At 54.0% G+C, this 13,976-nt stretch overlaps 1 protein-coding gene across 1 annotated transcript; it reads right to left on the bottom strand.

Moving 5' to 3' along the window:
- Positions 1 to 6: 6 nt before the first annotated feature.
- SRF (serum response factor) lies at positions 7 to 9,199 on the bottom strand. Its single transcript, XM_027958369.3, has 7 exons — positions 8,297 to 9,199; positions 6,287 to 6,553; positions 4,980 to 5,241; positions 4,295 to 4,414; positions 3,066 to 3,257; positions 2,649 to 2,725; positions 7 to 2,423 (listed from the first exon to the last, which is right to left on the bottom strand). Exons 1-7 carry the CDS (start codon positions 8,810 to 8,812, stop codon positions 2,328 to 2,330), a joined length of 1,530 nt encoding a protein of 509 aa, XP_027814170.1. The 5' UTR covers positions 8,813 to 9,199; the 3' UTR covers positions 7 to 2,327.
- Positions 9,200 to 13,976: the final 4,777 nt, after the last annotated feature.

The raw sequence follows: 13,976 nt of genomic DNA, 5'->3' as shown, positions 1-13,976 counted from the left end.
CCACAGTCTGTGCACAAAAATGATACATTTATTGAAAGAGTATTTTTTTCTTAATACAAAAGAAAGCTCTGTACATAGGACTGTGACCATGTCCACTATTCCTGGGTCAGCATCCCAGGGGAAGTAGAAACCACTAACATACACACCCCACATTCGCACACACACATTCACTCGGGCACACGCGCACACACACATACACACCCCAGAGCCACCAAGGAAGGGAAACACCAAGGGTCGCTGCATGTAAAAATGCCACCTCATCCTTGACGCACGCATGTTCTCCCAAGGCCACGCTCACACAACACACATTATAAGCACTTTGCCTGATTCACTCACTGGGTCTGTCTTTTGTGGGAAGGAGAGGAGGAATTCATCAAGGTCTCCTCCCCAGCGTGAGGGAGAGGGGAGTGAGTGAGTGATGGTGGAGTGAAAACAAAGAGTAGAGAAAAGGGGCTGGGCAGTTGCAGACCTGAGTCCCAAGCTCCCCCACTCTCTGACCCCTGATTTGCCATGCCCCAATCCATAAGCCACCCATAAGTCCCCTGCTATCTTCTGGAGAAAGCCAGAAAGATGGCTTCCATCTTGGCACCCCAAACTGGGGCAAGACAGCAAAGGGGGTTAGAGGTCCGGAGGTTCTCAAACATGTCGGCAAATCGTCCCCATGATAATTAGGCTGTATGTATAAACTTCCCCCACCCCTTCACCTAATCACAGAAGCAGGCTTGTTTCTACTCAAGGCAGACCTAAGGGGTTAATAAAACTCCACCCACCCCCCCACTGCCCTGTTCTGAAAAAGCTCCCTCTCTGATACAGGTGGTGAAGGTAGGCTCTGACACAGGGTAAAAGACCCTCTGCCATGTTGGCCCACCCTCAAGATCTACCCCAAAGGGGGCAGAGGGGGTGGGGCACGGCCCCTGTACAAATTACATAAATACTGAGGTTACACTTAGAAAAATAAAGTCATTTTCTTCAAGGCTTTTTGTCTTAATTTTAAAAAGTTACAGTAGCTGCTCACTCCCTGGGAGAGCTGCCATTTCTGGCTCCCCTAACCCCACACTCAGCCCAAGAGCTGCTCCCATTTCTTCTGCCCCCCAATCCTGCCTCTCGCCCCCTCCCAGACCCCACCCTGCTCACTGCAACTTGGGCCCCAGGCAGCTGCAGGCCTGGGGGCGCGCAAGGCTGCAATGCCCATGCATGTGGCACAAATGAAGTCAGTTGCCTCTGACACCCTCCCACCCCCCACCCACATTTGGTCTCCCTCTTCCCTCTCCCTAGCAACAGCTCTGAAGGGCAAAAAGAGGCCCAGAGCTGTGGGTCACCCTCCCCACCCCGTTGGGGCATGGCCTGAGGGCCCCTCCCCCGGTTTTCTCCTGGAAACAACCCAGGACCGGGCAATCTCCCCCCCCACACTGGCGAGCCCCAAGCTCATGGGGTGGCTCTGTCCCCAGAGGCCCAGCCAGTTCCGGGGAGCCTCAGGGCTCCCCAGGGAAGGGGAGCTTGGGCAGGGAGGGGGACGAGAAAAACGCCATAAAAAAAAGTTAAATATTTTAAAAATATATATTTATAGATTTGTTTTCACTTCGTCTCCTCAAATAAAAAGTTCAAAATCAACTTTAAGTAAAGCAGCTGGGAGGAGAGGGGGGAAGACAGGGGAACACGGGTGGTTCCCTCCAAGCCAGCAGCCCCTGGAGTTCCGAAGGGAGCGGCAGGGCAGGGCAGGTCGCCCTGGGAATCTGCTGTGCTGGAGCACAGGCCCCGCTGCTCAGGAGCTGTAGGGGCCACAGACCCGGCTTGAGGGAAGAAGCCCCATCTCCCCAGCTGGCTCCCTGAGGGGCAGGGGGCAGGCTCTTTTGACCCAGCCTGTGGCAAACACAGTGCTGATGTGGGGTCAGCAAGGAGACTGGAGAGAGGGCAACCCCCCCCCCACCCCCGGCACCGGCACCGGCTGCTTCCTCAGGGGGACACAGTGCCTAGTCCCACAGAGAACTGTGTGTGTGATGGTGGTGGGGGGCACGGTCCCATCGGGTAAGCTAATACTCATGGAAAACATGGAGCCAAGCTGGCAAGGGGAGTCTGAGGAGGGAGGGCAGCCCCACCGGCAACAGAAATGGGAGGCGGAGCTGGGGGGGGGGGTCGGGAGGCCGGGGTGGAGGGCAGGCTGGCCCATTTCTTTGGCTGGAGTGAGAGGGCTCAGTCCTGTGGCTGCCCACGCTCCTCCCCGCCTCCCTCCTGCGGCCCATCAACATGTGTGTAAAGAAAACGTGAAAAGGCAACAATAAATAAGTGGTGCCGTCCCTTGGGCCATCTGTCCAGGGCGGCAGGGCGGATCAGTCACTCTTGGTGCTGTGGGCGGCATCCAGGTTCACCACCTGTAATTCGGTGAGGTTGCTGCTGCTCCCGGCCTGCTGCCCTATCACAGCCATCTGAAGGGAAGGGGGTATGTAAGGAGGAGGTGGGGGTCTGGAACTGACTGGCCAGCTCAGGCTGCCCCCTGCCTGCCTGCCCACCTGCCCACCACCCAGGCCTGACCAGGAAAACGGACAGGCCTCCCGGCTAAGGATCTTGGCTTGGACCACCTAGTAATGAAATCCCCCAAGTCAAGATAAAGAAGAGGCTGGCTGGCTGGAATGGAAGGTGCCCTCACCTACCTGGTGAAGCTGAACTGCAGAAACGGGGATCTGCACTGTCCCAGATGGTGCTGTGAGGAACACCTGGGGGACGCCACCTGCATGAGATAACCACAGGAGAGACTCAAATCACTTGCTCAAGAGAAACTTCCAGATTTTGGAGGTGTGATGATAAGTGCACAAGTTGACTGGGTGAGTCTCAGATGTAAATGCCCAAGGGTGAGTGCCCAAATGTGTCAAGTGTGCATGTGAGTGTGGGTGTTCGAGTGCATGTGGAAGCATCTGTGTGTGTATACATATAGGTATGTGTGTGAGCATCTGGTTTGGGTATGTGTGTGTGCATATGAGTTGAGGGGAGGCATGTGAGTGTGTGTGTGCGTGTCTGTGTGTGTGAGGGAGGAAATGGTCCTCCTTTCTGCAGCCCTGCCCCTGACTCACCTTGCTCCTGGACCTGGCTGTGGGACACCTGCATGGTGGATGGCGCCTGGGAGAAGGCATTGAGCACAGTGAGGCTGCCATCAGCCAGGCCCGAGGTGGGCGCATACATCACCGCATGGGGGCTGGGGTACATCATGTGGCCGCCCACAGTTGTGGGCACAGATGACGTCATGATGGTGGCAGGCAACGTCACTGGCAAACACAGACACACGTCAGGGAGGTTGGCACTGGTGCTGACTGAGAGCTCCCATCCCATCCCCAGGAACTCCAGGCCTCCAGAGCCCTCCTGCCATTTCCCAGGTCGAAACCTAGACAAAGCTCCTTCTCTGTTCCCTGTCATCGACTGAGAAAAGCCTTATTTTTTTCTTGAACACAACCACACCAACCTTTCAATGTATCCTATCACAGCGTTCTATTCGATTATCTATCTGCTTTGTTCCAAGACCCCAAGGCCCTGGGAAAAACAAAGATTACAATGACTGACCCAAGCCAAGGAAACTCAGATCCTCTTCTCTGAGAGAGAGGCTCCACCCCATTTCACATCTATTCTTACTCCTCCTCCCTCTTCCTCAACATGCAGCTGATAACCAGCTTTAAAACAAGCACTTCTCCAATGTTGATGTGCGTACAATCACCGGGGGATCTTGTTAAAAGTGCAGATTCTGATTCAGTAGGTTTGGGGTGAGGCTTGAGAGTCTGCATTTCTATCAAGCTCCCAGGTGATGCTGGTCCTCCTTCCACAGACCAAACTTTGTGTAACAGGGTTGTGATTAACAAGAACTTCAAAGCAATTTTATTTTGGAAGTGTCTGATCATTTCTAAAATGACTAGAGACATGGAAGGGACTTATGATTACTCAAAAGCTAGGATATCCTCCCACAAGGAGACAACTGCTCTGTAAATCCTTCCTGGCAGTTGAGCAAATGTGTGTCTATAGGAAAGGAACTTCTTTCAGGGCCTCAGGCTTTTCACCTGAGTGAGAAGAAGAGTGGCCTCAATGGTCCCCAATTTCTTCCTGAAATCCACAGCCCCACTGCAGGGCAGGATTCAAAACTAGCCATCCTCACCTGCCTTTCTCATAAGGATTAGGGAAAGGGTTAACCCAAAAGCCTCAGTCTCCACATTAAGAAATTTGCTGACCTTAGTTACAGGATGGATAATCCTGGGCACCTGCTGCTAGGTCTCATGAATGAGGCAGGGCAGGGAGGTGACAGAGTTTCAAGCAATACCTGTCCCGCTGGAGGAGGTCTGCGTGAGGTCTGTGCTGCTGTCGCGAGAGGGAGACGCTTGCTGTGGGGCCTGGTGCACCTGAATGGCCTGCACTGGGACCTGCTGGGCCACTGCCCCACCTAGAAGACACAGAGACTTACTCGTGCTCTGTCCTACCCACCACCACCACCACCACCTTCACCAAGCTCCCTCAAACACCCCCAGGCCCAGGGGCTGCCATTCTATCCCCAACTCCCATCACTATCCTTCCTGAGAGCCAAAGAGGCCCCTGAGGTCCAGAATCTTATCTCCAGGGGCTTCCATACTCTGTTCTTGCCCTTCCCTCTTTCCCCTGCCCCAGACCCTGCCTCTACACTCTCTGGTTGACACAGGAGCAGGCACCCATCCATCAAGGACACAATCTGCCTTCCAGTCAAGGCAGGGAAGTGGTAGAATGTCTCCTGTCCCTGTGGCAGTAGGGGCACAGGGCTGGGCTTGCTAGGCAAGGCCAGAGTATATGGTGGAAATTTACTGACAAGGACAGTTCAAGTCCCAAGGGGGAGGGGCATGCCTACCAATGGGACATAAGAGGCTTCTCTCAGGCTCTGGCCCCTGTCCTTCCTCCTTCTGAGTAAGAAAAGACATTCTCCTTGCACCAGCCCTAAACCCACTCTTAGAATGCTCAGTTTGCCTCTTGCGACTCACCGGGCATAAGGGTGAAGCTGGTAGGCAGCTGCATGAGGCCTCCAGAAGAAACGGGGCCGCTGCCTGTACTCTTCAGCACAGTCCCGTTGGCACTGCTGACAGCACTGGGGCTGACGCTAGCAGACACTGGTGCCAGGTAGTTGGTGATGGGAAAGGAGGGGCCACTGCTGACTTGCATGGTGGTAGAGGTGCTGGGTGCTGTCTGGATGGTGGAGGTGGTACCCGGCAGGTTGGTGACGGTAAACGCCGGCTTCAGTGTATCCTACACACCCAGAGTAAAGATGGAGTGGTGAGCCTCCCCCAGATCCTGCTTCTGAGATAGATTTCTCAGTTTTTCAGGGAACTTAGGGTTTGAGAGCGATCTTGAGGGGTCTGGCAATGAAGCACCAAAGACTTCATACATTCAACAAAATGTCCTGGGAATAAACTAACCCTACCACTAAAATATTGAGGAGTTTAGAACGCGGACTCTCCCCTCAGGAAACCTTTGTTCTTAGAAGAAGAAGGAGAAAGCCACGAGCTGAGAACCAAGCCCAGAGAACTGAGTGGGGCTCAGATCCTGGAGGTGGGTCAGCGCCGGACGTTGGCTAAGCAGTGGAGCTCGAAGCCTCTGATTGGCGGAGGCGTTGCTAAGGCAAACAGTGCCGCTTCCTCCGATTGGCCAGTTCGTGAAGGGCCACCCGGAAGGTGGAGCTCCCGAGAGCAGTAAGAGGAGGAAGCCCCGCCCTCTCTCCTTACCGGGAAAAGGAAGGGGGAGGCGTAACCAGGGCCGGCATCCCTAACAGTCGAGTGAATACACTCCCTAACGTGCGCAGGCCCGGACATCCTGAAGAGGCAGGCGGCTGGCTAGTAAGGTAGTCTCCAGCGTAGCCAATCAGCCGGCCTGCTGACAGTGCTGGCTTCCCAGGACCCTGGAACCCATAAGTGCTCCCTTCCTATTCCTGGGCGACCCAGTCAGCCAGGAGGGCAGGGCTAAACAACGCCCCCGCCCCCAGCAGGGAGACAGCTGGCGGGAGGAATGCAAGAGCCCTGCCAGGCAGGCGGGCTGCAGGCGGGAGGCCGGCGTGGAGCCGGAGCCGGCCTTATATGGGCACGGAGGCCGCCCGCTTATCTAGGGGGCCGGCCTCCTGTCAGGATAGCAAGGATGGACACCTGTACCCTAAGATGTGGGGCACTAACCCGGCTCCACTCCACATCAGTAGGCACCTATCCACCTGTCCAGGCTAAGGGAGAAAGACCCCTTCTTCCCCTCTCTGCTGGCCAGGTCCCTCCCCTTCCTTCCCCTCAGACAGGAGACCCAAACACACCTTGGTCTCCCCACTGCTGTCGGACTCCGACACCTGGTAGGTGAGGTCTGTCTCTTCAAAGCCGGTGGCACTCATTCTCTGGTCTGTGGTGGGGTCTGAGCGGGGTGGAGAGTCTGGCGAGTTGAGGCAGGTCTGAATCAGTGCCTTGCCAGTCTCACTGGTGATCATGGGCTGCAGTTTGCGGGTGGCAAAGGTATACACATGGCCTGTCTCACTGGCCACCAGCAACAGCACCTGTGTCCCTGTCAGCGTGGACAGCTCATAGGCCTGGGGGTAGGGGGGAGGAGATGGGTAGAACAGCAAAATGTTTAATCGCTACCTTCCTTGGCTAGCAGGAAAGAGGGAAGTACACAGTGATCTCAAGCTCCCACTTCCATAATGACCTTCCTCTCCAGTGACTCTAAGGGGGTCCTGTCTGAAGGATATCTGAAGGTTAGCTGAAGAGTAGAAAAACCCCATGCCCCTCCTTTGAGGAACAGCCCCACTGACCAGCAGATACCCCAAGCAAAGTCACAGCTCCCAGTGACAGAGCATATAACCTCAGCAGACACAGAGTGGCCCAGGGAGCTGCTCCTCACTACAGCTTGGTGCCAGAGCCTCACGAAGAGATGGCTCCCACCACCTCATCACCATCACAGGGACCAGGATGAAGTCACTACTACACTGAGTGTCACATAGATGTCAGGGATAAGGAGCCACCTAAACTCCAAATGTCCCATATTTCTTTCCAGAAACTGCACAGGCACTAACCTGTTGCCATTTTGTCCTGCTCTATAGAACTCTGCTCCCCCTTTTCACTTTCTTTGTCTTGATGAAACAGTGTCTGGAGTGATGGGAGATGGCAGCTAGATTAGCAACTACTACGCTACCATAATACCGACTCGATGGACATGAGTTTGAGCAAGCTCCGGGAGTTGGTGATGGGACAGGGAAGCCTGGTGTGCTTCAGTCCATGGGGTCACAAAGAGTCAGACATTAACTGAGCGATTGAATTGACCCTGCCATAAAGCCAGGAAGGGGCCTTCAAGGATGGCCCCATAGGTGGCATCCTCACTCCCAATAAAGTTCCACAACCCACTGGAAGCAGCCTTGGTTTCTATATGGGATGGATATAAACACCGGCCAATGTTTCCAGAGTTCAAGCTTCTTGTTTCCCAGTTACTCTGCTTCCATTCCTTCCCATATCTCCTATAGGCCAAAGATGACTCCTTTCCTCATTCTTTTCACTGGATAATCAGCTAGAAGAGGAGGCATTGCTAGGTACCTCTGCAAACCTTCTCTCCAAACTCCGTGCACCGATTTTTCCCTAGGGCTGGAAATCCCACTTATCCCAAGGGCAAATGGTTCTGAGGCCTGTCCTGCAGGGAGTGTGCCGGCTTCCAGTAGATGCATGAAGACCCATGGCCATCGCAGGACTTGGTTTCTGATGCTCAGGGTAGCATCCGTTTTCCTGCCCTGCTCCCTTAACTGGGGCTCTTGAGCCCCATTCGGTCATCAGCCCTGCCCGTCCTTCCAACCAACATCACTCTAGCGATGCCCACCTTCCTCCCACACATGTTCGCTCATTGTTGTTACACAGATCTAGCCTCCTCGCCCCCACACCTTCTTATCTGTTCCCTGCTTTTCCGGCGCCTTTCCCGGAACACCAGAGAGCACTGGACCTACTGACCCCCCGGCCTCATTCAGCACCTCCCCGGGAGCCCTGCAGCCTCCCATCACCACTCTTCACTCCTCGGCTCTGCAAGGGCCGAGTTCCTCTCACGCGCCCGTCACTCCCACCTCGGCGCCTTTCCTCTTTTCCGGACAGTCGCGGCATCTCCCCTCTCCCCACATTTCCCTGGCGGCCCCTCCCCTTTCACCCTCCCGGGGCAACAGTCAACCCCTCCCACACACCTCCTGCGGACTCGCCGCCTCTCACCTCCGCCTCAGCTCTGCCTTCCTCCCGGGCTCCCCTTGCGCGTCCCCACCCTCCTGGGCTCCCGCTGGCCGGCCAGCCTCCCAGCCCGGTACCTTCTTCATGATGCCCGTCTTCCTCTTGCTGAAGGTCGTGTAGCGCCGCAGCTTGTTGTCGATGAACTCCATCTTGATCTTCACGCGGCCCCGAGTCTTCTTACCCGGCTTGGCCCCGCTCACCGCTCCGCTCACCGGCCCGTAGCCCCCCGTGGCCGCCGCCGCCGCCTCGGGCCCACCGACCACCACACCGAGCTCCATCTCGCTCAGGCTCCGCTTCAGGCCGCGCCGCTCGGCGCCCAGCTCCTCCTCTTCGCCCGACTCCGAGTCACCCTCGCTGCCGCTGTAGAGGGCCCCCGCGGTGGGCGCCGGGGTGGTTGTCGCTGCTGCTGCAGCCTCCCGCTCAAGGCGGCCCGGCCCAAGCCCCGCGCCGTTCCCGGGGACCCGGCCCCCGTTAGCCCCTCGAGTCCCGCCGCCTCCACCGCCCGGCCGCCCCGTCGGCGTCCGGTTCAGGCTGCCCCCCAGGGCTGAGCCCCGGCCCAGCGCCGCCGCGGCCCCAGCTTGGCTCGGTAACATGGCGCTCAATGCAGGAGGGCGGACGGGCAGTCAGCGAGGAATCGGAGCCGCCGCCGCCGCCGCCATCGGCTTCCCGGCTCAACCCGGTGCTCCCGCTGCTGCTAATATCGCTATCGCTGCCGCCGCTACCGCTGCGAACCCGGGGCCCCTGCACGCCCGGGCCGACCTGGGCCCTCACTTTCCTGCCCCTGTGGCCCGGGTTGCCCCAGGCCGCGCGGAGCGCCCCCTGTCCGTACGCTAGGGCGGCGCGCCCGGCGGCCGTCAGCGTCCCCCGGGGGGCAGGGGCTGCCGGCCGCGGCCGAGACGGCGGGTGGAGGGGGCCGGGACCACGCGCTGGCGGCGAGGGATCCCCCGACCCTTCCCCCCATATAAAGAGATACAATGTTTCCTTTTATGGCGAGGCCGCTCCTTATATGGTGAGCCCCTGCACCCCCGCCCCATTGGTCCGCGGTTCCGGCACCTCCGCTCCCCATTGGCCCACAGGGGGCGCTTATTTGCATAGACATACCGAACTCGCTGCTGTCATCCCGCGTCAGACGGCGACTCCAAAAGGGGAGGAGCCGACGCCTCTTAAAGGAACAGGAGAGGAGGTACGACTCCGCCCCCCTGGCCAGAGAATGGTAGAGAGAGTTGGGAGGAACCTGCAGAAAGCCTGGAAGAGCACTGGAGCGCAGTCTTGCGGAGGATAGGAAGCCGCACTGGGAACTCGGCGCTGCAAGGGCTGGAAGCCAACTCTGGAATAGTCCCTGAGTGGATTGTGCGGATTGCAGTAAATTATATGCAGCCCAAATTCCCAGGGAGTACAGGGATTAGAGCACTTCCCCAAGCCTTCCTGAGGGAGTCAACGTTACTGGCCGAGCAGAGGGGGCTTGGGTCCCCGCTGTCCAGACTTGTTGCGCCGCGCGGCCTCTCGGCTCCACCAATTCCCCTCCCCCCAACCACTTCCTTTCCCTTTCCCTCTCTTTTCAAGGCGACGACACTTTCCCACCAGGACGGCTCCCTTGTCCTCATTCATCATTCTCTATACTGGTTGCGGGGGGCGGGGATCTTTGGCATACGTACATCTGGAAAAGACCCGGGGAGACAGTCGGCCTCCCGGTCGCCAATGGGGGCAGGGAGGAGAGATGAAGATCTGTGAAGACTTCCAGCTGCGGCTGGACTGGGGGAGGGGGTGGTCCCAGGGATAAAGCCCACCCCCAGTCAGTGCAGAGGCCTGGGAAAAAGTGTAGCAGAGCAGAAAGTTTAAGCAAGCAAGTGCACACACGCGCGCCACACACACACACTCACTCCCACCCTTCTCTTAAAAACCAAGTAAAGCCCATAGAAGGGGCGGGGGGCCAGTTCGACTGGAGTGGTGCAAAACCCAGGTTTACAGTCTGGGTCTGGTTCTTAGCTACAAGGCAGTGAAAGTAGCTTGAACTTCACTATTACAGAAATTATTAAAATCTGGAAGCTGCCTCTTCCTAGCCCTGCGCCTGGAAACAAGTGTTTGACCTCTCCAAACTCCACATGACTTCACTGTTGGTACTCATCCCTTGAAGTTCTTAATAAAGATTAGGTGAGATACAGATTAAAGTGCAGTGGTGGTCCAAGTGGTGAGGTAATCACCTTATGTTTAAGGGGATGGGAGAGAGTGATGATTCCCACTTTAAATTACTGTAAAGATTAAATAAAGTAGTCGGTGGTGAATCCAGTGGTAGTGATAGGTATATTTAGTATACTGCAATTTAGTATACTGCAACATGTAAATTATTATTAATTTAATGGGTCTCACAAAAAAAGAGTAAATATTACAGTGTAAAACTTCTCTTTGTATTATTTTTAGTTTGAACAATATAAAGTTGCCATTTTATAGGTCGAGGGTGGGATACTGTGAATTTCATACGGTTCAATGTGTGTGTACTAGATAACAATGTCAACTGCATATCTTACTGTCAACTGCAATCCAAGACTGAAAAATACTGAAATTAAGTATGTTCAAGATTTGTGAGATATCATGCGTATATATACATATATACATGCACAAATATAACTCAAAACACGGCTTTTTCATCAAACCCCTAAATATAGGAATTAAGAGCCCTCCTCATCCCCCTTTCCTAATAGTTTTTTAAGTTTTTCCCCTCCTCTTTTCCTAATTTACTCCACACAACAGGTAGTTAAACATATGGAATGTGTAAGCTCAAGAGGAAGAACAGGTCAAATAGATAAATAGGTTCCAGACGGGTTTCAAGGGCCACAGATGGTTGCTTGGGGTCTGTCTGAACCTCACAGTCTTACCACAGCCGTCGAGATCTAAATACTTTTCTCTTTGAGACGCCTAGTTTAGACACATGAAGGGTGGGCAGCCCACTCAGCAGAGAACCACAGCTGTCTGCCACATCCACAGGGAAGGGGGTCCACAATGAGCATACTCGGCTTCCCTTCCCAGAGGTTTATGCTCTCCCATTTCACCCAACCCCTGTGTCAGTGGTACCACCAGTATTAGTGCCACAGCTCCTCTGCCAGCTTGCCATGGCTTCATCTTCATGACCCTTTGTAACCAGGGCTGGGGGGGACAAGGGGAAGGAGGAGGGTAGACCACCCATACTCCATTATTGCAGGTTCAGGAAACAAAACTGCTGATTGTTGGATAAAGTTAAAGTGAAAACTGGTTCAGGGACCTTCCTGGTGGTCCAGTGGCCAAGATGCCACGCTCCCCGTGCAGGGGGCCTGGGTTTGATCCCTGGTCAGGGAACTAGACACCACCTGCTGCAAAGAAGATCGAATATCCTGCCTACTGCAACTGAGAACTGGTGCAGCCAAATTAAAAAAAGGCAAACACAGTGATTAAAACAAACAAAAAAAGGTTCATAGGTGTGTATTATTTCGACCATAGAATATTTTCAAATCAGGGTATTTGAAAATCTGAATATACAGCCTTTCTCAAAAAATTGGAATTTTTAGCACCCCTGGACCTACGTGACCACAAGAACACAAAAGGCTGGAGGGCAGCTGAACGGTGGCCATAGAAGAGGCGTTTGCTCTCAGGTTCCCCACAGACTCCGCACAGCCCACTGAACTCAGATAAGTCCCCTTCCTGGCCTCCCTGGAATGTGAGTTTGGTGCCTCTCCGATAAGGCCTCGACCGCAGTATCCCCCTGTCCATCCAGACCATGAAGGACCTCCAGAAGGGCATCAAGATTCCAGCCAGCTCTCCTCATTCTATACCCTTCCCACCTGACCTTTCTTTCTCCCAATTTTTATCACCCAAATAAAATCAGAACAAATTTAAGATTGCTTTTTAAAAATTGCTATCATCAAAAAAAAAAAAAGAAAGAAAAATTGCTAACTCTCTGAAAATATTTTCATGGAACTTCCCTGGTGGCCCAGTAGCTAAGACTCCGAGCTCCCAACACATGGGGCTCTGGCTTCATCCCTGGTCAGGGAACTAGATTCTACAAGCCACAACTGAGCAACCAAGACCCAGCACAGTCAAATAAGTTTGGGGGAAAAAAACTGTTTTCAGACTTCCCTAGTAGCGCAGTAGATAAGAATCTGCCCGCCAATGCAGGGGACACAGATTTGATCCCTGGTCTGGGAATATTCCATATATAGTGGAGCAAATAAGCCTGTGCACCGCAACTGCTGAGCCTGCGCTCCAAAGCCTGCAAGCTGCAATGACTGAAGCCGGTGTGCTCTGGAGCCTGTGCTCTGCAACGAGAGAAGCCACCACAATGAGAAAGACTGCACACTGGAAGGAAGAGCAGCCCTCACTGATGGCAGTTAAAGAAAGCCTGCACAAAGCAACGAAGACCCAGCACAGCCAATAAATAAAACTGTTTGCATTGGGGATTAACCTTTACACAGGGATTCTTAACTTCACATAGAAGAAAGAGGTCTCAATGGCAGTGTTAGTGGGAATGAAAAGGTCATGAGTCAGTGTCCCCAGGAAAAGTCAGGACAGCCACGCTGCACACACTCATTGTGCTTACCACCAGAGTGGGCTATGGGGACTAGAGGAACGTGTTTTTTGCTTTATACAAATCTGTACCACTTGACTTCTTCCATGATCATATTACTTAAAAAAATTTTTTATTTGGCCGTACCAGGTCTTAGTTGTGGCACTTGGGATCTTTTAGCTGCAGCATGTGGGATCTTTAGTTGCAGCATGCGGGATCTAGTTCCCTGACCAGAGATGGAACCCAGGGCCCCTGCATTGGGAGCAGAGTCTTAGCTACTGGACCACCAGGGAAGTCCCCAGTATTACTTTTATGCAAAAAAACAAAAACAAAAACAAAAACAAAAACCACCTTCCCTTAAAACCAAGCAAAGATAGAAACAGAGTAGAGGGAGAATAAATGGATCTTGGTGATGCGCTGCATGGAGAACTCAAAGATGGCTCATGGTGGGTTGAGATTCTAAGGATGACTCCTCTATAAACCATGGTACCAACAATGGAAACACGGAACGTGGCTGGAGGAACAGGTTTGAGAGAGAGGTTAAGTTCAGTTTGGGCCCAGGGAAACAGGTAGAGAGAAATGTCCTGTTAGAAAAAAGGGAGTGTGAGTCTAAAGCTTGAGGTAGAGGCTGGAATTGAAGCTAATGCTTTGGGAACTGTCCACACTGGAGGGCCAGTTAAAGCCACATGAGGTAAGAGGAGATTCCTGAGGCTGAGAATGTAGAGAGAGGAAGGCCAAGGACAGAAACCAGGAGAACAGCCATCCCTGAAGCAGGCAGAAGAGGGAAGCCACGACCAGGGCTGTAGAAGGCCTGGTTAGAGAAAGTGTACATGGGGTACCATCACCAAAGGCAAGACAGCAGAGTTCAAAAAGACAGATGTGGGGGCTTCCTGGTGGTCCAGTGGTTAAGAATCCACCATGCAATGCCAGGATGTGGGTTCAATCCCAGGTCGGGCAACTAAGATCCTACGTGCCGTGGGGCAAGTAAGCCCGAGGGTGCCCTATCTCCTGAGCCCGCGCACCACAGCTAGAGAGCCCACACACCACACTGAAAGATCCTGCGTGATATGATGACCCCAAAAAGGCAGACGTAACCAGCTGTGTTAGCGGCTGTAGAGCAGTCAAAGAAAACCAGGTGTTAGAAGAGGCTCAAGTGATGAATGACCTTCTAGAGTACTGCCTTCCCAGAATTTCAACCACAGGAGATAATTTTTAACATTGCA

Source organism: Ovis aries, chromosome 20 (genome assembly GCF_016772045.2).
Source record: "Ovis aries strain OAR_USU_Benz2616 breed Rambouillet chromosome 20, ARS-UI_Ramb_v3.0, whole genome shotgun sequence".
NCBI classification, from domain to species: domain Eukaryota; kingdom Metazoa; phylum Chordata; class Mammalia; order Artiodactyla; family Bovidae; genus Ovis; species Ovis aries.
Note: the sequence above shows the minus strand (reverse complement) of the source record. Positions and strands in the feature narration are given on the sequence as shown.